The sequence below is a fragment of the Dipteris shenzhenensis genome, chromosome 19, assembly GCF_047967505.1.
Source record: "Dipteris shenzhenensis isolate YYH24624 ecotype China chromosome 19, Dip_SZ_1.0, whole genome shotgun sequence".
In the NCBI taxonomy this organism is placed as follows: domain Eukaryota; kingdom Viridiplantae; phylum Streptophyta; class Polypodiopsida; order Gleicheniales; family Dipteridaceae; genus Dipteris; species Dipteris shenzhenensis.
This window is the reverse complement of record NC_141614.1, coordinates 20447178-20470835: the sequence shown is the minus strand read 5'-3', so window position 1 is coordinate 20470835 and position 23658 is coordinate 20447178. Positions and strand designations below refer to the sequence as shown.

General features: G+C 41.9%; 1 protein-coding gene across 4 annotated transcripts in view; it reads left to right on the top strand.

The window, feature by feature from the left end:
* LOC147890206 (serine/threonine-protein phosphatase BSL2 homolog) overlaps positions 1-20361 on the top strand; it is a 90787-nt gene extending 70426 nt beyond the window's left edge. For 3 of the 4 annotated variants that reach the window (XM_087390366.1, XM_087390365.1, XM_087390368.1), the window contains 11 exons: positions 6298-6583; positions 6684-6942; positions 14032-14202; positions 14325-14563; positions 17771-17855; positions 17956-18054; positions 18166-18365; positions 18521-18596; positions 18737-18872; positions 18972-19111; positions 19237-20361. In XM_087390366.1, the coding sequence (XP_087246492.1) occupies positions 6298-6583; positions 6684-6942; positions 14032-14202; positions 14325-14563; positions 17771-17855; positions 17956-18054; positions 18166-18365; positions 18521-18596; positions 18737-18872; positions 18972-19111; positions 19237-19320 (1775 nt within the window). In that variant the 3' untranslated portion in view covers positions 19321-20361. Of the gene's footprint in view, positions 1-6297; positions 6584-6683; positions 6943-14031; positions 14203-14324; positions 14564-17770; positions 17856-17955; positions 18055-18165; positions 18366-18520; positions 18613-18736; positions 18873-18971; positions 19112-19236 lie in introns of those variants that run through there. The other variant, XM_087390367.1, reaches the window with a different exon arrangement.
* Positions 20362-23658: the final 3297 nt, after the last annotated feature.

Here is a 23658-nt window from a genome sequence, read left to right as displayed (position 1 = left end):
CAAGAAAGGGAAGGTAAAGCTATACACCAAGCTGAATATGAGGTACTACACCCCTAACAAGTTCTTGAGAAAATCAATGAGGTAGCTTACAGGCTGAAGTTACTTGAGCAGTGGACCATCCACAATGCTTTCCATGTTAGCTTGTTGAAGCCTTTTCATGGAGAAGTGCCACAGGATATGCCAATTGAAGAGCAACCTGAAGTTGATGAGCAAATTTAGAGGATGAGTTTGGGAATGTTCCCGGATTCATCTAGGTATATTTTGCCGTATTAGCGGACATGCAAATTTCACCTTGTGAAGTTTTCGTCCAAGTTGCGGCCTGCTGGTATTGTGATAATTCTTTCTATCTTAAATGGTGCGTTGCCCTATCAGCTAGATTTAGATGCTTGTTTGGGAGAGACTAAAATGAAATCGTTTAGACTCCACAAGCAGTTGTAGCTTGAATGAAGAGTTTTTGGACTACTTTTTGATTAGTCTTCTCCTTTAGTGCTAGCCTTCGTCATGGTTGAGTCTGCCCTTCACCTCCGGAGTGCCGACAGAATCTCAGTACGAAGACTTTGTATAAATGAATGCTCAAGTATGTGTGGGTGTGTGGATGTGTGTGTGTGAGAGCATATTTTTATACTATGGTCTACACCCACTCTTCACACGTTGAACGTACCTCCAAGAAAAGGCACAGCCCAGCAGGGAATAGGTCGCCTAGTGCTCCACAAGAGCTTGAACAGAGGCGGCTGGCTGTAAGGTCAGAAACGAATGCATAATGGTTGCAAGGAGGGGCAGATAGAGGCAGAATTGAGGTAGCAAGCTATGGAGAAGGAGGCAGCTAGAGACGGAAATGAGCAGGCTGCATAGGAGAGGCGGCTGAAGCAGAATTAGGGTTTGTGCAAGAGTGATGAATTAGGGTTAGAACAAGGGTGACGTGGCAGCTATGGAACCTGGCTCTGATACCATGTTAGAAGCATGGTGAAGGGAGGGAGAGAGAGAGAGAGAGAGAGAGAGAGAGAGAGAGACAGAGAGAGGGTGTGAGGAAATGATGCACAAATGAAGACATAATGAAAGGCTTTCATTCAATCATTAAGTATTCCAAGAGCCTTATGTAGGCTACTCACACACACTCTAGCACCTAGTGCATATGGGATAAGTCCCATGATGACACGTGGCACTCACACAAGACTCACACGTGTAAAGTAGTACTAGATCACCTAGTACTACACACTAACACACTATACGACTGATATCTCCAACATGTGGATACGCGTGCGTACTATGCTGTATCAACATCACTCTCTGCGAGTCGCTTGGAAGACTCCAATGCTAGCCTCGGCAATCTCCACTAGGGTAAGGCTAGACTCTATGGAGGAAAGTCACTATCTGAAAGATGGTATTAACCTGGAGAGGGGGCATGACGAACTCTGCCTGTATAATCTGATGGGGGACTGAGGGCTTGCTCCGAATCATCCTGGATCCTATAATCACCTATAGTCTCTCAAATCTTTTCCACTTTGTCGCTGAAAGGTGCTGCATACATTGCAGTCGATCTCATCAGGGTGTCAAAAAGCCAACCCTTCGTCGGAGGGTCTTGGAAGTGTGCTTGGAAGCATTGCCTCTCTAGTCGGGCCAAAGCATCATGTCCTCGTGTGAGTCGTGTCGTACTTGCATGGATCATCGTGAAACGTGGCCCGCTGAACACTACCCCAAAATATGTGTAAGACTGCACTATCTCCACTGGCTTATCTCAGTATGTGAAACTATTGCAAGGGGACACTGCTCGCGAGGTTTTGAAGGTCATAAACTTGGTTTTCACAAGGTTAACTGTCCCTCTCTCCTGAGCCTGTAGGTGTTTCTACAATCCCTTTGCTGAGGATGATATGAGGACTGTCATCTACGAACAGTAGTATCTGCACCATCAGGTCATCCAGAAGTGAACCCTCTCCACCTAGGCGATGTACAAAGGAAGTGGACTCATCGATATAAAGCCAGAAGAGAGTCGGTGAGAGGGGGCAGCCTTGTTTCACTCCGATAATCTCTCAACCCAGTTTGATAGACCTCTTGGGGCACGCACCCTTCGTTCGACGGACTTATATAGACTCATGATTTGGGTATAGACTCATGACTCCCCATATCATGATCTCTAGGAGCTGTAACTCCTGTAATCTCCTGATCATGTGAGAACATGGGACTGTATCAAGCCTTACAAAAGTCTACGAAGCAAGTGTAGACTTTCTGATGCCTTGATTTCACCTCCTCAATGATAGCCTTCAAGGTGAAAATGTGGTCCAGGGCGGAGTGTTGTCTTTGAAAACCCTGCTGCCCAAGAACCCATTGCTTGTTGCCCTCTGTGTCACTGTTGATCTCCCTCTCTAGTATGGACCCTGTGGACCCATATGTCTTAGCTAGGGTTTGTCCAATCATAAGAGTGAGGTAGTTCCCAGTGTTTATGGGATCTCTTGCCTTGTGTATCAGTACTATCATCTATGGTTGTGGTGCTCCAGGTAGGCGGGAAGCCATGGCATAGGCATGGTTGAACAACTGTGCTAGGACCGGGATCAAGATCTCCTGTCCATGTGCAAAGTGCTCAGTGCGTAATCCCTCATGATCTGGTGGTCTTCGGTTATGAAGCTGGAGAAGGGCAGCCCGTACATTGTGTGCAGTAAACAAGTGACATGTAGTGGGTCTGGGCATAAAGAACATATCAGGTGGTGTCTGACCTGGGACATCATAGAGAGAGCATGTATATGTATTCCAGACGGCTGGATTTGTGATGGGGATGGGCGACTTTCCCTCCTATAAGAGCCCCCATCCCGTAGTAGGATCTCCGCTGCGAAAGGATCCAATCTCCTCATCCATCATGTGTATGAGGAAAGTTTGCTTCTTATGCCGTGTCACTCGGCGTGAGATCCGCCATGCCTTTGGTGAAGTCAAATGTCACAGTGATTGCTCACGTGTGAGGCGGGCTCTCATCTTTCTGCACTCATCATCAAACCAGAGAGAGTAAAGAAAGAAAGATATATTAATGTCCACGGGAGGCCTCGCGGGCCTATAGGACAAGGTAACACCAAAGGGGAAAAATTCATACATGCCACAAGGGGCTTAGTCAAAGGGCGCGCTAAAACCCTTGGTTGAGTACTATGATGAAATAAAAAGAGCTCAATGGCTCATGTAAAATTAAGTACAAAAATATATATCATATCATGTGCTATTTGCTATCTGGAGCATGCTGGGAATTGGAACTGGAACTAGAAACTGGAAATTGGAAACTCAGAAATCGAAACCCGGCACTGTGGTGGCTAGTCTATGAGTGGCGAAAATGTATCGACTCTGAGTCTGTCTGAGTGTCTCATGCTGTGGTGTCGGAGGGGGACGTGGTCTTCTTGATCTCTGAACCCGTTGAACTATGTTCAGAGTGACCCCTCGTCTTGGGCGGTCTCCTCTGAGGAAAGCTGTGATAGGGCGAACCTCGATCGAGTGTGCTCTGGGTGCTCTCCATGTCGTGGATGGCCTTTGCAATGCTCTCTCGGTGATCCAGACTGCCTGCATAGTAGATAGCTCCTCCTCCTCCACCCATTGTGTCTTGGAGCTGACTCGAATGCATAGAAATCTGTGACGTGCCATTGTGTGTGGTCAGCCTCTGCATCTTGTGGTGTGATCGCCTCCTGCTGCTCTCTGATCTGTCATAGCAGGGTCTCCCTGTGTTGGTGCTTCTCAAGCAGATAGAGCCCGATGCTGGCCTGGTCATGGAAGTGGATCAATCGTGATAGTGGGCCGAAGCCACTCCCATCCTGATAGAGGCAGTGGTATCGTCCCCGGATCTTGTAGTACGCTAGGTGGAAAGAAAGTGTTCCTCTGTCTCAACCACTCCCAGTGTGCATAGTATGCAAGTCCACTGCTCTCTAGGTATATGTGCTGCTCTCCCTATCTCAATCCTCAGCTGATGGGATGAGACCTGCATTTGCCCAATGGCGATCCTCAATGCATGTGAGACTCTTCTGTCCTCGAGATATAGGGGTCTGACGATGAATCCCTCCTCTGAGACATTCAAGAAATGGTCACGATAGAACTGTGTCTTGGTGGGGAGCTCCTGATCTCAACCAAAAGCGCGAGACGTGTGGAGTTGGAGAAGATCTAACCGTATGATACGGTTAATCTCAGCTCATGGGATCGACTTAGGGGTTGCATCGAAACTATATTGAAAGGGGGGGAGCTTGTCCATCTGGATCCTGTGTCTAGCAAACCATGTGGATATACGTGCATGCCATGTGTCCGCACCACCCTCAGCTAGTCGCCTGGATGACTCCATAGCTAGCCTCGGTAGCCTCCCATGAGGTAAGTCCTAGACTCTGGATGAAAGTCACTGTCTGAAAGATGGCATCAATCTGCAGAGGTGTCATGGCGAATTTTGCCTGTACTATCTCATGCGGCACTGAGCATGGTCACTTGTAGCCGCTCAAATCTCTTCCGCATCGCTATTGGTAGATCACATTACTAGAAGGTTGCTGCATACATGGAAGTCGGTAGCACTAGCGTATTCAAAAGCCAACACTTCGTCGGTGGATCTTGAAAGTGTGCCTAGAAACACCATCTCTCCAATTGGGCCAAAGTACCCCGTCCTCGTGTGAGTCGTGCTTGGGCTATACGTGTCATAGTGAAAAGGCGTACTGTGAAGACTGCTCCCAAATATGTGTAGAACTGCACTATCTTCACTGGCTCGGCTCGATAAGTGAAATTGAGTCGTCGGAGTATTGCATGTGAGGTGTTGAAGACCATAACCTTGGTCTTCCCAAGGTTGACTTTCAGGTCTCTCTCTTTACAAAACACCTGTAGGGCCTCAAGTGTCTCTGCAGCCCCTCCGTTGAGGATGAGATGAGGATGAGAGAGAGAGAGAGAGAAGAAAGTCTATTAATGTCCACGGGAGACCAACAGGTCTATGGGACAACAAAAAGCCCATCTAGTACATCTTCTTTAGGGAGGGCACATTGCAGCTCCTAGGGAGTGCAAAAGCAACCCCAATTATTTAGAGTACCTACGTAATAGTTTGAAAGAGTAATCAGCCATACATTAGTTTAAGACTGAGAGTCTTTTGGTTTGGATTTTAATTCTTTGATTAGTGCTATGCGTGCACGGTAAACTGCCCATTTTCCATCCTTCCTAGCAGCCCTGACTCTAGCTAATTCCGTTGCCTTATTCTTCAATTGAGCTCGTGTAGGTGTATAATTGCATGTCCTCTGGAGTGGGGGAGAGAGTAGGCCATTCCATGTTGGCTATTTCTTTAGAACCCCCTAGCTGAACCTAGCCCTCCCGGTTGGGCTGGAGGTTTAGCCTAACTCGGGGTCAGAGTCCCTAGGAGCTTGCTGCGAGGTGAGCAGGGGGGCAGGGGGCCAGAGAACAATTGACCGAGGAGTGAAGGAACTGCTTCTGGCGGTGGCAGTTCTGCTGCTGGCAGCGCTGTTGGCTGGCTGCTAAACATGTTTTTGGCCACTTTTGGTCATATAGATCACGGTGGCTGGGGTGTATGCCATGTGTGTGTGTGTTGGCGTGCGCCCATATGCATGTGGGTGTGTGCGCCCACAAACATACATACTTACATGTGTGCAAAAACACACAAGAAAACGTGGCTAGCTGATTGTGTTATAGAAGGTCAGCAGCACAAATGTAGGTTAGAAGCTCGTGTTCTTCCCTTCGATGGCAATGATTGAATGCATGCATCTCATGCATCTGCAACAACTGCTTCTTTCTTGCTGCTCTGCAAGGAGTCTTCTTTCTTCTTGTTGTTTCTCCCTTCGCAAATGTTGCAAAAGTGTCTTCCATTGCCATTTCAATACCCTGCCATTGCTTTCCTCAACTCGTAATCTATTCCTTGTGCCTTGACAAGGATTTTCAGCTTTCTTGTCTCGTAGTCTCTGTTTGGTTCTCTTGCAAGCCATGGCAAGCTACATGTTGCCATTGACGCCACAAGGAGATATCCTTGTGTAAACATGAAAGTAGGCAGGTGTAGCTCTCATGCTATGAAAATACAGATTGCATGCTGATGGTTGGCTTTAATACTGCAGCAGCAGGGAAAAAGCATTCAGTCTGTTAAACACCCGAAAATACTGTCTTATGTATTGTTTATTGGAATGGATAATGAAACACCCTGGGGACTGGTGTGCCACCCTCCCCTTCCAAATTCATTTTGCAGCTCCTTTAGCGTGTTCGCTTGTTGATTATCAACAAGTGCTCTGGTTTTACGTGGATTTTCAATGCTGTATCTATAAACTTTTAAAGCTGTCCTTGAAATTTAACGTCGTTTAAATGTTACAGGAGTGCTGTTAGATGATCTGTTGGTAGCAGAAGACCCTGCAGCTGTTGAAACAACCAATGCTGCATTGCATGCAGCTGCAGCAACTGCTGCTATTGCAAATGGACAACCTGCAACACCAACTACTGCTGGTCGGACAAATTATACAGATGGGCATGTTAAAATGCCTCACCCAGAGCCAACCTCAAATGGCGCTGTTGTTTTGGGGACTCCAGTTGCAGCTCCTGTCAATGGGGATGTATCCATGGATATCAGTGCAGAAAATGCTTTGCTACATGGCCATCAACGGTAGATCTCCATTTATTGAAATCAGCTTTTGAATAATTTAGAAATGTTAAGATTTAGTTCTTTGTTTACATGCTATATTTATAGTTTTATTCACAAGCAGGAGACCAAGTACTGGAGTCGAGTCTTTGGTGGAGGCATCAGCAGCTGAGGCTGAGGCTATAAGTGCGGCACTAGCTGCTGCCAAAGCCCGCCAGACTAATGGGGAGATGGACCAGAGTACTTCAGATGTCGAGAATGGAGCTGATCCTTCTTCAAGTGAAGGAGAACCTTCATCAACTATGGCCTCTGTTAGCAAAGCTCAGCAAACACCAGTGGAAAATCTTGCACCTCAAACTGGTGTTCGATTGCATCACAGAGCAGTAAGTTCAATGTGGAAATATCACTATCTAGGAGCTGGGCATTTAAATTGCAACCTTTCGTCTTGCATAAGGAGCTCATATAGAGTCTAGTATTTTATAGGTGTTGTGTGAACTAAAAGTGTTGTGTTGGTGGGTTTTGTAATTATTTATGAACTGTTCATAGTTGAGTCATGTGGACCTGGGTGTCTTTTCATGTGGTGGATGCAATTTTCTACGAGAGGACCAGAAAAGCCACTGTTTTGGATTGTTGTAGAGAATCTGAGAAGTGTTGATAAAGTCAATGATTTGGAATGTATTTGAGAAGCTTGATTTCATCAAGGAACAACAAATAATTTCCTACAACTTCCTTCTTTGTACATTTCGCACATTGTGCTCACCTCATAATACATACGCCAAGATGTAAAGGGTGAGGAGCATTTAGGCAGGATTGTGATGGGAGCAGAGGCTGCAAAGGACGTGTCGGCAGAATTTATTCAAGTATTCTAGAGATTAGAGTAAGATTGAGCAACATAGCATGTCTTGTACATGTATATGAATTCTTGTTGACCTGGAAATTGTGAACATATCGGACAATGCCTAAAATGTCTGCTTGAGTGTCAAAAGGTGCCTAGGGAACATGTAAGATTTCATCTTTATCGATTTAACTTGATTTAATTACTGTTCGAATGAACAGAGAAATTGAAAAGTTCTACATTCAAGAATGCAAAAGCAAAAGGTATACACAGCACAAGGTACACGACTGAGGATGGTTCAGCGCCTCCTTGGAGATAATGCATTGGATGCAGACTGACAGAGATTGAAAGGTGCCAGCAGGAGGTAAATGACAGTTTTGGGTGGTCAGGGGTCCACATCTAGGTAGAACCCTATCTGCTAGATGGTGGCGCACTGAATACATTCTCTTGTATCAGGTTTTGTTCATTTGTTTGGAGCAGTCTATAAATACTTGATCTACTACTCTACTCTACTGTTGCACTGTTCAAAGATCTAACTCTGTATCTATCTCTCTATGCACTTGTGTACGCATCTAGGAAAGAAGTAAGATTTGAAATAGAACTGTGTGTCTTCTGGGCAACGTTTCATAATCTTCCACTGCGGGGGAGTGTTGCCTGTAGCAAGCAACCTCGGCCTCTGTTTTCTAACAACTAGTGGAGTTGTCCTTATCCAAGATGGACATCCCATACCATATGAAAACTGTGAATTCAAGTGAGTGGAATGCATCTATACTACATATGATTAATTATTAAAGGTTGTTGTGCATGCTTCAAGGATACGGAAGTATTATTTAATTGGCACCAAATTTTTCGTAACGATTTCTCGCTTGTTCTTTAAAAGATTTTAATGTGTAAGATTGATGTATTCTAGTCTTATGAAGGGATATATATCAGCCATTGATATCCGGTAGACATATTAAACGGACATTTGTTATACAAATCTTTCAAATTATGATATAATGTCAACTAGGGGAAAATGCTTTAGTCGAAAACCAACTATCAATCTTATAGCGACAATAGAAGTTTAGTACATGAGAACTACTTCAGCTTCTCCAATATATGGGTTAGATTGGAAAACAACACTTATTCCATGAAATGGTAACACTCAATGTTCCGTGCCTTGGATTTGCTACGAGACTTCCCTCTTTCTTGGGACTTCCCCCTAAACTGTGATCTGCCCCTTTGCACATTTAAGGCTGCATCCTGCTTGTTGCCATCCATACTGAAGTTTCATCCTCAATATGGACAACTATATTAGGGCCTAGCTCCTGCAACCTTCTTTGTATCTGTAGCTCCCTCTTTCTAGTCTCCACATCTATAACAGATTTTGATTCTTTTATTTGCTGCTTCAGTGACTTCTCATAAGCAACCTTCCCTCTAGTGTTCTTTGAGTGGGTTACTTCAACAACCGTAACCTCATCTACCTTCAACTTCCCTGTAGGTGGAATTAATAATATGTCTCTCATCTTTATGTCCTGCCATTCCACAGGATGAACAAGATTGTCATACCTCCATCTCACTCTGAACAAAGTGTTAAAGTCTTTGGCCATCAGAGTCACCCTGTGAGCATGGGTTGCTAGTAGCATTGCATCTTTAAAATATTTTTCCAAGTAATCCTCTGCCATTTCTTGTAAGGAAAGAATGGCAGTCCTGTTCCACCTGAACCTAAGGTGCCAACTATCACATATGTCTTTCACTAGTCTTTGAAAAGGTGCCTTGGGGATTGCAAAGCCTATAGCTTTTTGTTGCTTCTTGATCTCCCTTAGCACACCTGCACCATGTTTTAATCTCTTGGCCTTTTGCACGAGCAGGTTCATTGGCTTACCCTTCCTGCCATGTGCACCTCTTCCCTTTGGAGGCACACTAAATTTCTTGGTACCTGACATTATAGGCAACATGTAATGGAATAGATGCATCAGCCATCTTATATGGGACTTTGAAGAGTGATGGCTACGTAACAAGTGATATTCTATTGGCCAATGATAAGGAAAGATGTTGCAATATTTGGTGCAAAATGTATTGCTTCTCGAAAGGATTTACAAGGGTAAGACTCATGCATTACTTATGATAAAATTGAAATCCATCAGTCTTAGAAACAAATTTCAATGAATTTCATTATAGGAATGCTTGATACAATGGGTGAAAATGATATGATCTATATCATAGTTAACTGCTTTAATAAGTAGGCATATTTCATCCCTTGTTTAAAAACTAGTTCAGCAAGCTGTTCATGTGCCTTTTTATTTGCTAGAGAAAAGAACTTTCCCTAGAGTTGGATGAGAGCTAACCGTATGATATTGTATTTGGTGCGGGAAGCAATGGAATGAATTATGAGAATGAAGTGCAAAGGGAGCAAACAAAAGACTGAAGCAAGAATGAAGTATTGCTCAAAAAATTAAGAGAAAAATACAAAGGGTGGCCTATATGGCCCCCAAGTCAACCGTATGGTTGACCAGAGAAGTCGACTCATAGAGTTGACCTGACCTACAAGGCTCCAGGGCTGAGTGCTAACAAACCCCCCTCCATGGTATGGCTGAAGTATCTTGGAAATATCTCAAGAAACCTAGAACTACTCATGGTTGCACATATCGTTCCAGAGGGATATAGCAACCTATGATATGTACAGAGTGATCCCTTACGTAACAAAATTAGCCAAGTGTAAAGCATGTCAAAATGCCTTAAACTTGGGCCGTGGTAAAGCTTTCATGAAAAGATCTGCCAAGCTGTCCTCGGTGGGAACATAGGACAACTGGATGTCTCCACCAGACAATCGCTCTCGAACATAGTAATAGTGGACCTCAATATGCTCTGTGCGTGCTGAAACATTGGGTTTCTAGCAACTGCCAAAGCACTCTGGTTGTCGGTGTAGATCGCAATAGAGTCCGGTTGAATGATATCAAGATCTGCAAGTAACTTGCAAAGCCAAACGCATTCTACTATAGCTATGAAAGCTGCTTTGTACTCAGCCTCACAAGTCACAACTGGATGTGGCAACTGTAGGTTGCTTCTTGCTGAACCAAGAGATGCATAAGCTCCAAGCATAAAACAGTTGCCGCTGTGTGACACCCTAGTGTTGTAACATCTTGCCTAGTCGCTGTCCGTGAATGCATGCAAAACAAGTGGGGCCTTTGAACCATAGAGTAAACCCAAATGCTGTGTGGCCTTCCAGCCAAGGTAAAGGCACATTTTTAGCGAATACAACATCCCTACTGACAATGACCTTGCCTGTGCGGGGCTGATCCAACTTGTATCCCTTGCTCTTTGCGCTGATATGCATTTTACAGCTTTGTCTTCAAGCTTGTGCCTCAGCTGAGATGGCACATGAGCATAACCCAATGACCCGAACACCCGCATATGAGAAATTTCAGGTTTGCGACCATGCCATGTCTCGTAAGGTGTGATAGTCTTCAATGCCTTTATGGGTGGCTGATTGAGCACATAGTTGGAGCACATGATAGCATCCAACCAAAACTTATTTGGCAAAGACTTCCCTTTGAGCATGCATCTACCCATTTCCATCTTTGACCAATTTTTCATCTCTGGCAGCGTGTTCTGTTGCAGAGTAAAAGGCACTGTACATTGATGTATAATACCTCAAGTTGCCAAAAAATCCAAGAATTCATGGGACATGTACTCTCCCCCCCCCGTCAGTGCGTAGAGTAAGGAGCTTGTGCCCTGATTCATTGTCAGCCATGGCAAGCCAATGTCTGAAGCATGGGAACACATCAGATTTGGCTTTCATGCCATATATCCAAGCAAAGCTGGTGTAGTCATCCACAAAGGTAGAATAGTAAAGGTAGACCCCAAGAGATGCTGTCCTTATCGGCCTGCACGCATCACTATGCACAAGGTGAAGCTTCTGGGATGCACCAATTGTCCCATCTTTTAGAAATGAGAAATGGTGCATTTTACCCAACAAGCATGCCTCACAAACATGTTTCGTTGGTGCATGCATGGGTGGGAGAGCAACCACAATGTCCTGTGAATGCATTTTAGCCAAGCTTCTATAGTTGAGATGACCCAACCGTGCATGTCATTAGTGGGAATTTGAAATTACAAATTCAGCAACCAAATTTGCCTCTACAGCTGGCTGTTTGTCATATTCATCAAGATGATACAGTCGAGAAGAAAGTGACCCAGTAAGTACTATGCATTCATCGAACCGGTTGTCATACACGGCAAATCGAAAACCATCAAAGAGAAACTGAAAGCCATTCAACGAGATGGCTGAAATGGAGATGAGGTTCTTCTTGATACTTGGGATAAACAAAATCTCTGTTAGTGTGAATGTATCACCTAAAACTGAAGTGACCTCGTCTTGATCAATCCCTTTCACGGGATATGATGCATTGTTGGCACATGTGATGGAGCAGCCCCCAATGTCCGAAAGAGTGACGTGCAGGAAGTGATGTGCTTGGAAGCACCATTGTCGAAGTACCAATGTGACTTAGAATCTAAGACAGACAAGGCTTTAGCATGCTTCTCTGGATGGTACTGCATGTCACCATGAATGCCCACTCAATGTGAGCAAAGTTTGCAACCTCATGACTATGATCTGGGGCAGCAGTAGTAGTAGTGACAGCAAGTCCCTTTTGCTGTTTTTTCTTCAGAAGCGGTTGCAATAATTACAGCGTGTGCTGTTTTTCTTATTTGCATCAGACGGGGCAGAAGTAGATGAGCCTTTAGAAGGATTTGATTTGCTGTAATTGTGCTTATTCTTTCCCTTATTTGTGTGATCAGTGACAAAAGCCTGATTTGCAATTTGAGAGGCAACACTATTTGTGCGACTCTGCTCCTCTTGCAGAAGAAGGGAAACAAGCTGGTCGAAAGTATAAGCATTGGGATTGCCTATGGCACCCAACCTCAATGAAGTAGCAAACCCTTGGTAGGACTCAGGAAGTCCATTAAGTGTCGTGGACACTACGTGAGCATCTGGAATAATTTCAGCCACATTGATGAGCTGCCCTTGAAAATCCTTGACTTTTGTGATGTATGCATCCATGCTGTACCCCTCTTCCATTCTGACATTCTCCAATTGCATGCGTAAGAAAGCAACACGTGCCTCATTTGCGAACCTAGTAAATGTTGGCCAAGATGTCCCACACAGCCTTTGATGTTTTGCAAGATCGAATGTGAGGAATGATGTGTCTCTTGAATGAAAAAGCAATGATAGAATGTGCTTGGGCATCTCTACCATCCCATCTGGCCTGTTCGGGTGTGGGAGGTGTGGCTGGAGTAGTAGTAGATCCAGAGGTGGCTGTAACAATTGCACCAGTTGTAGCAGTAGATCCAGAAGTGGCTGTAACAGCTGCACCAGCTATAGTAGTAGAAGTGGATGCCACAGAGGGAGGTCGAAGGTCTAATCCTGAGACAATACCCCAAAATTTTTTGGCCACCAGCAAGTGTTTCACCATGTATGACCACATGGGATAGTTGGGGCCATCGAGCTTGTCCTCAACTGAGAACATACCCATCCAATGGTTGCTTCCCATTGCAAAAATAAATCCCCGATGTGCTCAAGAGTGGCCTCAAGGCTGTCACTGCAAAGTGAGCTGGCTGTCCAAAAATGACAGTACATGCCAGGTAGTGATGAACCAAAAAATGAGCACTCAAAAAATGAGCTAAATGCACATGCTGTCCCCCAAAAAATATAACCTGCAAAACAATCTCTGTCCGGCCACAAGGACCCTCCTGCCAAGGATAGCTGTCCTGCAAAAGTATCAGCCCTAAACAAAGGGTAAATGCAAATAGAGCCCAAATTTGACTTGTTCAGGCAAGTATCACTGCAAATGTCAGCAAATTGAGCAAAAGCTCCAAATTTTGAGGTAAATTTGTAAAAGCCCCAAATTTTGCTGTAAAATTGCAAATGTGATGAAATGTCCTGCAATACGTTGCCAATTTCACTGAAAATCCCCAATTTTCAAATCAAAGCAAGCAAATGTCACTGCTTTTTGGGCAAATGTGACACGGGGTCCCCCCCTCGAAATCATCGGATTACCTCATCCATCCTGTGTGTGAGGAAAGCCCGCCTCTTATGATGTGTCAATAATCATCGTGAGATCCGTTACGCCTCCTAGGTCATTAGATGGCCCAAGGCTCGCTTACGTGTGATTTGAGATCTCACCTCTTTGCACTCGTCTTTGGCCCAAGAGTTTTGAGGCATCTTCCTAGCTGGGATGTGTTGTGGATCGAGTTGTAGGGAAAGATCTAGTAGCAATGTCCTGTACCATTGCAACTAGGGGGTTCGAGGCACGGGTGAGGTCTACATCATCCCCAAGTAAAGACAGAACCTCATGGGCCAAGTGGCTCACAAAGATTGGGTTGAGAGCATGATCAAAATGTATTTAAGCATGGGTGAGTGTGGGAGGGGCTCTCCCTGTGGCTGGTGTAGTGGCCGAAATGCTGAAAGCGAAGTATGAATGGTCAGCGTCGAGTGGGGGAGCAGGCACAATAAAGCCATGTATCCGTGATACAAAGGCTAGGGGGCCCATCGGACATACATACATACATACACAGAGAGAGAGAGAGAGAGAGAGAGAGAGAGTCACACTGTTTTTCAAGGAATTCTTGTTGAAAATTCATGTTTTGATGGTTGCAGGTGGTTGTAGCTGCAGAGTCTGGAGGAGCATTGGGAGGACTGGTTAGGCAATTATCAATAGATCAATTTGAGAATGAAGGACGTAGGGTGAGCTATGGGACTCCAGAGAGTGCTAATGCTGCAAGGAAGCTACTCGATAGGGACATATCTGTTAACAGTGTATCAAAGAAGGTAATTCTTAAAGGTTGGTCCATGTCTTTAGAGATGCTTGGTATTCTTGAAATGTTCAACTAGGAGGGCAGCATATGATTGTATGAACCGTTCACATAATGATTGTTTTTTGACTCATGTAGGTTATTGCGCACTTATTAAAACCTCGTGGCTGGAAGCCTCCTGTGCGAAGGCAATTTTTCTTGGAATGTAGTGAGATTGCAGAACTTTGTGACTTTGCAGAGAAAAATTTTGCTCGGGAACACAGCGTCCTTCAAATAAAAGCCCCAGTTAAAATTTTTGGTGATCTTCATGGTCAGTTTGGTGACCTCATGCGGTTGTTTGATGAATATGGTTCTCCGTCAACAGCGGGAGATATAACGTAAGATCTCATCCAGTGACGTTCATACATACAAAAGTGATCTTGACCAGAAAAAGTTTTCTAAGGGGTGTTTTGGGATTGCAGCTGTGTAAACAAATGAGAGCTTTGTTTGCCAGGTTTTAATCTATTAGTCATTTTTAAAACTGTGTCTTGATTTTGGTCTCATTCGATTAATCATGTCGTTCAAGGGGACAAGGTACACTGCTGTTGTTAACCCCCAATTAGGCCCTTATAAAAGGGCTGGCAATAACGTGTTGGTATCATGATCTAGATTTGACAAATCCAAGCAATCCCTCCCTAGGGAACAAAACATGCGTTTTGCTGCAGCCTTGCATGCATTTAAGTTTTATTGTCTTCAGTGAAATTACTCAGAAAAAGATCATTCTGTTTAGCAATCTATTCATCTCTTAATGTGTTCTTGAGATCCGTAGCCACTTGGAAAATATCCAGGCTCCTAGATTTATAGGCTTAGAAAGCTGTCCATGTTTTTACAAAAGCTCAGCTTTTGAAATAAAGCTGCTGCATGATTTTTAGCCAAAAAGCTGGCTTTCCAAAAAGCTATAGCTTTTCCTACCAGTGTCTAATCCCCTGTCACAATTAAAACACCTATACCCATTAATTGTTAGCAAAACTAATGCATACTCGTGATCTTGACTAATCGTAGTCCTCTGTGGGTGTCCCCATCATGCACATGGGTAAACATAAGCAACCTTTCTCTTGTTGATTAAAGTCAACACTCTCTGACCAAAGCCAAAACTTGCTCGTTGACCATTGCCAACACTCTTTGACTGAAACCAAATCTTTACGCTTGACTCTTTGATTGAAGTCAATGGTTTAAAATATTTTCTCTTTTATTTCTCGAAACATCTAAATACTATCTCGTCACATCATATAGCCATGAATGTCCTAATCAATCACAAGGGAATAAAAACCCATTTAATAACGATAAGCAAGCTCATTGTGTACAAGTATTGCCCATTCCTTAACATTCTAGATGTAAGGAATTGAAGTGTTCTATGAGGGTGAAGCACATGCTTGCTTCATTATTTGGTCATATGGAACTAAACTTTTCGCCCTTATGACCTACCGGGATCCTTAATGAGAAGAGGCTTAGGGTTATGTTGAATGATAATGCCATCTATAACTTTTTGAACTATGGATACAAGTTACCTAAAGGTTAGAGGGCACATAAGTATGTGGTCTCCTAAGGGTTGAGGCAAGAAAGTCTAGGACACAATGCTTAATATTGTCAGTTTGGAAATTCGAGGATATAAAAATAAATTATGCACCTTGACAGGACTGATGTGGTCTTGGGAAGATGGGTTGGTCCATACCCTATAGAGGAGTTTGTTTGAATACTCACTTTTGAGAAGGATGGAGAATTGATCCACCCTCATGGTGAATATGGAGTTCATTGCGAAGAACCCATTGTTCCATGCTTGAGCACACGGAGATTCATTTTTTCAGCCTGTTTGGGTTGTGTTTACACAGCTCTACATCTCTCTCTCTCTCTCTCTCTCTCTCTCTCTCTCTCTCTCTCTCTCTCTCATGTGAACATTTTTTGGTTAAAAGATTGCTTTTTGCTGTGCTGGTGAATTTCTCTTACATGAAGATGTAGTTTATTTTAAAACCTATATCGATGATGCCATCATGAAGATATCGGTATATTTTTTAAAGAAGAAATCGGAGGCAATTGACAAGTATATTTTAAAAAGAAGAAATTGGAGGCATAGTACTGGAGCAAAGGACTTGTTTTTTAGTAGCAATATTCACTGAAGTGTATCTATATAACAATCCCATTTGCTTTTTAGTTCTTAGGCTTGTCCTACTGTTAGAGGTCATCTACTTTTCGGTACCTGTCTAGTTTCGTTTTGTTATTTATTCACACCTTTTAAATTAATTAGTATTTTTTTTAAATTTAAAATAAATAAATAACTAACTTATTAAAAAATAATGATAATAATTGTTTCTTTGTGTTTGCGTTGATGTTTCATTTGTTTTCTTATATGTACGTTGTTTATCTTCATTCCCTTGCGTTAGCACTAGTTGTTGTTGTTGTTTTTTTGGGTGGGTATGCTATGGTGGATATTTAATCTAATTTAATTCTCTCTCTCTCTCTCATATTCTTTTTCTGAAATTTTGCCTTGTTTCTTTCTTTTTGCTATTGAAGTTTTTGTTGTTTGGGTTGGGATTTCAAAGTTTAGTAAGCATTGAGTTTATCCAAGAGATTCCGAAATCTTTTGATACCTAGATGGCAGCTTATGCTGAATAAGCATAGCTTTGCTTACTAAGTTATTTTTTAAATAAAATTTGTCATTTACTCATAATTTTGTGTAAACTTGCTTACAAACTCCCTTCTACCTTGTTTTATAAATTATTTAGGTCTTATGAAGGTACATATAACAATCTCAATGTGAGTTTGGCAAATGCAGTAGAAGGAAAGTCTCCACATGAAGCTTACTCCGATACAAGGCCCTTTGTCAAGCATTGAAGAGTTTATGTTCAAGTGATATATGCAGATACACAACGCTTTGCCAAACATTTGAGAGTGTTTGTTCTAGGACAAAGATTAGTAAAGCATTTAACGTCATTAGGTGTATTGTGGAGTGAAAGGGATATCTCTTCAACAAATCAACTACTATGAAGAATTTGGTTAGTAATGATAGCTTTGCTTCTTCTGCCGTAGTCCTCTACCTGCCTTATAGTAGACATGCTTTCCTTTTCAGTGATTCCCAACAAGCAGCCTTGTGAGTAGGAGATAAAGGAAGACCATAGAAATCCTAGCTACCTCAGCTTTTGTGGCCTTCGTTGAGTTGGGCCATCATTTTATCCTTTCTGTCTCAACTCTTTTCCTTTCTACCTAGCATTCTTTACTAAATGACAAAAGGAGGAGCTTTATCCTTTAATTTTGGTGTGGTGTATTCAGTTAGAAACATGCGGTGCTGCCATTGTCTATTGAAATTGGTTGCTGTATGTTTAATCAATTGTGCTATTTTTGAATAAAGGAGAATCCCCACGGTTGGATTAAAGGAGACGAATGTGCTGACAGTTGTAATGACAACTTTACAAGTTGATTTTTGAGTGCAATGGAATATAGTGACTTTGATTTTACTCTGTGGTTCTTATGTTGTAAGGTTGGCTATTATCCCTGTGTACCGTAGTCTCCTTTTTATTGTTCCTCAGTTGTTTTGAACCCATTTTTTGCAGGTATATTGACTATCTCTTTCTAGGTGATTATGTTGATCGGGGGCAGCATAGCTTGGAGACTATAACTTTACTGCTTGCTCTCAAGGTCAGTTGATTTTATCTGTTCACTGGATTGGCAAATGATTTCTGAGATGAAGGTTTATTTATTTGGTTTATGTTCCTGACTGGGAGGTATTTTGGATTAGGTGGAATATCCTCTGAACGTGCATTTGATACGAGGAAACCATGAGGCTTCTGACATTAATGCTCTGTTTGGATTTCGAATAGAATGCATTGAGCGCATGGTAAGTTGTGAAGTGAGGCTCTTTTGAACGTTCTCTCCTTATGTGAGGCATATTTCCTGAATCTGCAATGGGATAGAAATGGTGGGGTCTCATGTTCTGGTTTTTTAACAGGGTGAAAGAGATGGCATATGGGCATGGCACCGTATCAACCAGCTCTTTAATTGGCTTCCCTTAGCTGCACTAATTGAGGATAAAATAATATGCATGCACGGAGGAATCGGCCGCTCTATAAATCATGTGGAGCAGATCGAAAGTCTGCAGCGACCCATCACCATGGAGACAGGATCTGTGGTACTAATGGATCTTCTATGGTATGATTTATTTAGGCACTATTGTCTTGGAATTTTATGCACTGTTGTCTTATAAGTTAAACTTTCTACTTTGTGTAGATCGCCTGCTGACTGTATTTCTGGGCTTAGCATCCTACAATCTTGTTGAAATTTGTATCCTGCCTGTTCTTTTGCAGGTCTGATCCAACTGAAAATGACAGTGTTGAAGGGTTGCGGCCCAATGCCAGAGGGCCAGGTCTTGTCACTTTTGGAGTACGTGATATGCTGAGTAATGGGCTTGTGTTAATGCTCTTTTTACTCCTGAAAACAAATATGCTGAATGTGTTGGAGTTTCATACCTCTTAAACTGTATGCCTTTGATTGAACTGTGTTGCATGGTTTGGCCTGGGCAGCCTGATCGGGTGATGGAGTTCTGCAAGAACAATGATCTGCAACTGATTGTAAGGGCTCACGAGTGTGTGATGGATGGGTTTGAGCGCTTTGCACAAGGCCATTTAATCACGTTATTTTCTGCAACCAATTACTGTGGTAAGTCTTCATAGTACTCTTGTGGTTCTACATACACTGGTGTACTGATATTATGTTTCTCAGAGGGGGATATATTGTTTGAAAATGTCTGGTTTGCAGGTACTGCAAACAATGCTGGAGCTATTTTAGTTCTAGGAAGAGATCTAATTGTTGTACCTAAACTTATCCATCCCCTACCTCCCACAATTGCATCTCCCGAGACATCTCCAGAGCACCTTGCTGAAGACACTTGGATGCAGGTATTTAAAATAAGAAGCAATTTATTGGCCTTGAAGTATATATATTAATGGAAATATGGTCTCTGTCCACAAATGGTTAGTAGAGAGACATGACGAGAGCTAATATCGGTGTACTTTTTTTGTAGGAATTAAACTCACAAAGGCCCCCGACCCCCACTCGTGGTAGGCCTCAACCATCTAACGACCGTAGTTCATTGGCTTGGATCTAGAGGGCTGTGTATATCCAATTTTCCAAGGCACACTCTCTTTTCTGGCTGGAAGTGGAATTTCCATCTGCCTCTCGACATGTAGGTTTGTATATATTCACCACATTTTACAGAAGGGTGCAAAGATCACCTGGACTGTGCTCACTTGCACCACTTTAGAAGGTGAGGTGCACATCGTTTGATTGCAGTATTTTTCTTGAAAATTTGTTTCGGGAAGGAAGAACCATGTGGTTGTTTCACTTGAAGGTAAACCACATCAATAGGTTCTGCAATTTGTGTATTGATGCTTACAAAATTCTTAATAAAGGCAAGTTCAAGATAGCAGGTTGAGTTTCTTGGCACTCTGAGAGCCTGCCATTCCTGGGTTATTTTCTTTGTTCAATGCAATTGGATTAGTTTCATTCTTTGGTGCAGTAGCCTATTTCATTCGGAGGTAGTGCTTGCGTACTGGGAGTACATAAAGCTTGGAAAGTTGCAAGAATCAAATAGGTGATGAAACATTAAGACAATGAAGGTCTTGGATATCAACGAAGGGCTTGCATGTAATAGCAGTCACCCTTTCTGCTTCCCATTTTGAGAAAGTTGCAAGAATCAAATAGGTGATGAAACATTAAGACAATGAAGGTCTTGGATATCAACGAAGAGTCACTCTTTCTGCTTCCCATTTTGAGATTTATAATGCAGCAGTGTCCACAAGGTTGTACTCTCCTTTTTCAAGAGATTTTCCCATCAGAGAAGCCTCTTTTATGTCCTTTCAGTAACAATGTATGGGTACATATTTTGGAAGGCAGTGGAAACAGTAAAATATTGTCTTTTCAGTAACAATGTATGGATACATATTCTGGAAGGCAGTGGAAATATTAAAATATTGTCCACGTAGTTGAAGACTCCGCTTTAACAAAGTACATCGAAAACAGGATTTTTCTCCACCAGGATCTGACATCTAGAGTTCACAAAAGCCTTGTTCGGTGAGGTGCTAAATTTACAGGTTTTCCATATTAGGTGATGTATAAGATCATTCATGGAATAGCTTTTCCTTCTGTTCATCGGACAAGTGTAACTGTTTGTTCAAAGTATCCATGCTATGCAATTAATTCTTGAACTTGTCACTAGATAATTTGCTTATTTCTAGTTTGTTTATGCCATCGACACGTGACATGGTATACCTTTTCCTGCTGTTGATTGGACAAGGGTAACTGTCAAATAATTAAACCTATATTTTTGTAGACTCTTTCTTAAGGACGATTACATGGAGCCCGTTGGGTACTGACGTGAGTTCCTGATCAAATGCATGATAAAACGATAATATCTCAATTATGCTAAGCATTTGGGCTTCAGAATGAAGTCTCCAGGCTTTGTTTCTATTTCTGTCAATAATTTTTATTGAACTCACCAAAATGTACCACCAACACCACTCTAGCACGTACAGAGGTATTTGTATTACAAAAGGGTTTTTAAGATGTGAATTGCATCCATTTGTATTACAAATGGATTTTTAAGATGTGGCTTGCATGGATTTTAAAATGGATTTGTTAATAGTCACTGTTGATCGTGCTTGTGTACAAAAGAACTGATTTTATATGATTCGCAATCGAATTTGTCTTGACATGTTTCTGAAGGTGATGTAGTGAATTGACAAGTAGATACTGAGTGATGCAATATGAGCCTTAAACACGAGTATGATGGTATTCTTTGTGTGTGCAGTGAATTGCCAAATCGATAGTGAGTGATAATATGTTAATTCGTTTCTCGTGCCTTTAAAAATAGAAGTATGCATGATAGATCGATGCTACTGTTCGAGTTAGGAGGAATCTTGAATCCTTGAAGGGAGTCTAGATCATATCCAAGTAGAAAGTAGTATTGTACTCTATACATTTTGAGTAATTGTAGCATTCACTACAACACCCATATGCTATCTTGGTTTGAGCAAAGGATGAGATGATAAAGATACGTGAAATAACTACGTGAGTTATATTTCAATGAACAAAGGTGGTGCAATGCTAGTACTTTGAAGGTTCTTACGTTGTAGGGACGTTTACAATGTTTTTACTCAAGAGAGTACCCCTTTGGCTCAAGGTTGTAACCTTTTTTGATGTTGGGGGAGGGAGGGGAAGCTTCATTGAAAAAAGTCCCCTTTGACTCATGGTCGTAACCTTTTTTAATGTTAAAAAAGGCTATTGTAGGAGTTGGGGTATGGGGGCTCGAGGAGTTGTACTCCACCATTAACCCATCTCCTCTTCAACCTATTAAGCTTTGCAATGATCCTTGGGGGGTGAGGAGAAGAGCTTCATGCCCTTCAAAGCTAAGGAAGATGCTATGGAATTGACAACATGGGGGAAGGGGAGGAGTTGGTGGTGGCAAGGGCATGGCAATGTAGGAAAGAGAAGACATGATGTGTATCTTCCCTCACCTACAAGCATTCTTGCCTCTTAAGGTCCAATTGCAATGAATTGTAAACTAGAAATTATGCGTGAGTACTTTACACGGGAAACAAGCCTTGTATTCCCAAATTTTAGAGGACTCAGGGCCATGCATAGTAGAAAAGAGCTCATGAGGGGAAGGTTGATGTGATGATTCTTATATATTCCGCTTATGTGGGTATGTGAATTTTGGTGAAATATCACTGTTGGATTGAATGGGCATTGTTTCCATGGATTGATATGCTTGAAGGTTTGAATTTTGTGCTCATTGTTGTGGGTTTGAAGGAGAAAAGTAGATGTGAATTCATGTATGCTTTGTGTTTTGAATCTTGTGGTTGTGGGTAAGTGTGCAAATGGTTTGTATGATACATTTGGGTTGTAAGAATGAGCCTTCTATTAAATAGATGCAACCAATTTAGAGGAGGCTTTGGATATTGTGAAGCTTCATGGGTCTATAGAGCCTCATTGAACCTATAGAGCCACCAAGCTTTCAAATTGTAGTCAATAGCCAAGATCTAGCAACTAGTAGTTGAGAAGGCCATAGGTGGCTCATTTTGATGGGTCTCATGATAATGAATAACTACTCGAGCTCATTATTTAGTCCAATATTGAAAGCCCATAGGTCTTGAGGATCTCGCTATGGCATTGGAGAACTATTTATGCACTTAAGCAATCAAGGCTACTAAGTGTAGTTTACACGACACTTGAGTGGATAAGACATATTTCATTAATTTGGTACTAAACCAAATTATGAAATTAACACGGAAGATGCTTTTGGACAATTCCATGGATGAAACAAAACAAAAGCTTTTCTTGTAAGGCGATTCAAGGGGAAAGCAATCTCATTTGCTTCTCTTCAAGTAGAATGGGGCAAAAAACTAAGAACAATATGTGTCTACTTTGGTTGTAATTATTGTTCACTATGTTATGAAAAAACTTGTGGTTTCTTCTTCTTTTTCCATTTTTTGGGAAATATACATACATATAAATATACGTCATTATGAAATATTAATTTACATAGAATAGAGGAGTCCAATGAAAACCATTCTTTAGGAAAAAATAGTAACCATTATTAGAGCTACATTAATTTCTAATTTAAAAAAAAGTAATCTCTCTCAAAAAGACAAAGATATGTAATGTTTCGGAAAGATCATATCAAATAGCTTAAGGCATTGCAAACATAGTAAATATGTTACATTTTCTAGGAAATCTACAACCTCAAAAAATATTGCGGTGCTTACAATAAACACCTACATATTACTCTTTTATGGTGTTAGAAAACACCATACATGCAAACATAATCACATAAAACATCTCAAAAACTTGTATTAAGTACAGTTGAGGTGCATTGAGGATCATGATTTACGATCTCTATATCAAAAGCCAATTTTCTTTCCCATCTTTAACACATATGTCATCCAGGCTTCATGAAGATATAGGCTTTCACATGATGTCCATTATTTGGGTTTCTAAATTCTTGTCTCGATGTTATATAATCTTTGCTTCATCTTAATATTTTGACCAAAATAACCATGAACATTAATAGTCCATAGAGATTGTTCAGTTTCTCTCTCTTTTGACCTCAAGCGCTAAAGCTCTTCTTTTGCAATGTTGACTTTGTAGAGCATTTCTCTTTCTCATGGCTTTTGAGTAGCAAATTGGTCTTTATCATTCTCTATTAGGTCACCACTCTATTTTTTGTATCAATATACTCTAAATAGTGGCTCAATATCTATTTCTCCATGTTTGACATTGTTCTAAAGAGTGATAAAAAAAGAAACAAGAAGAAAGCAAGAATAAAGATTGGAGGAGCATGAGAAAGCCTGGATGGGATAAACCACTAGAACGTCGGGGAGGAGTGAAGGCCATTGAGTTTTATTGAGTCAAATATAGAGCAAATTCTTGATTTTATAAGAAAACT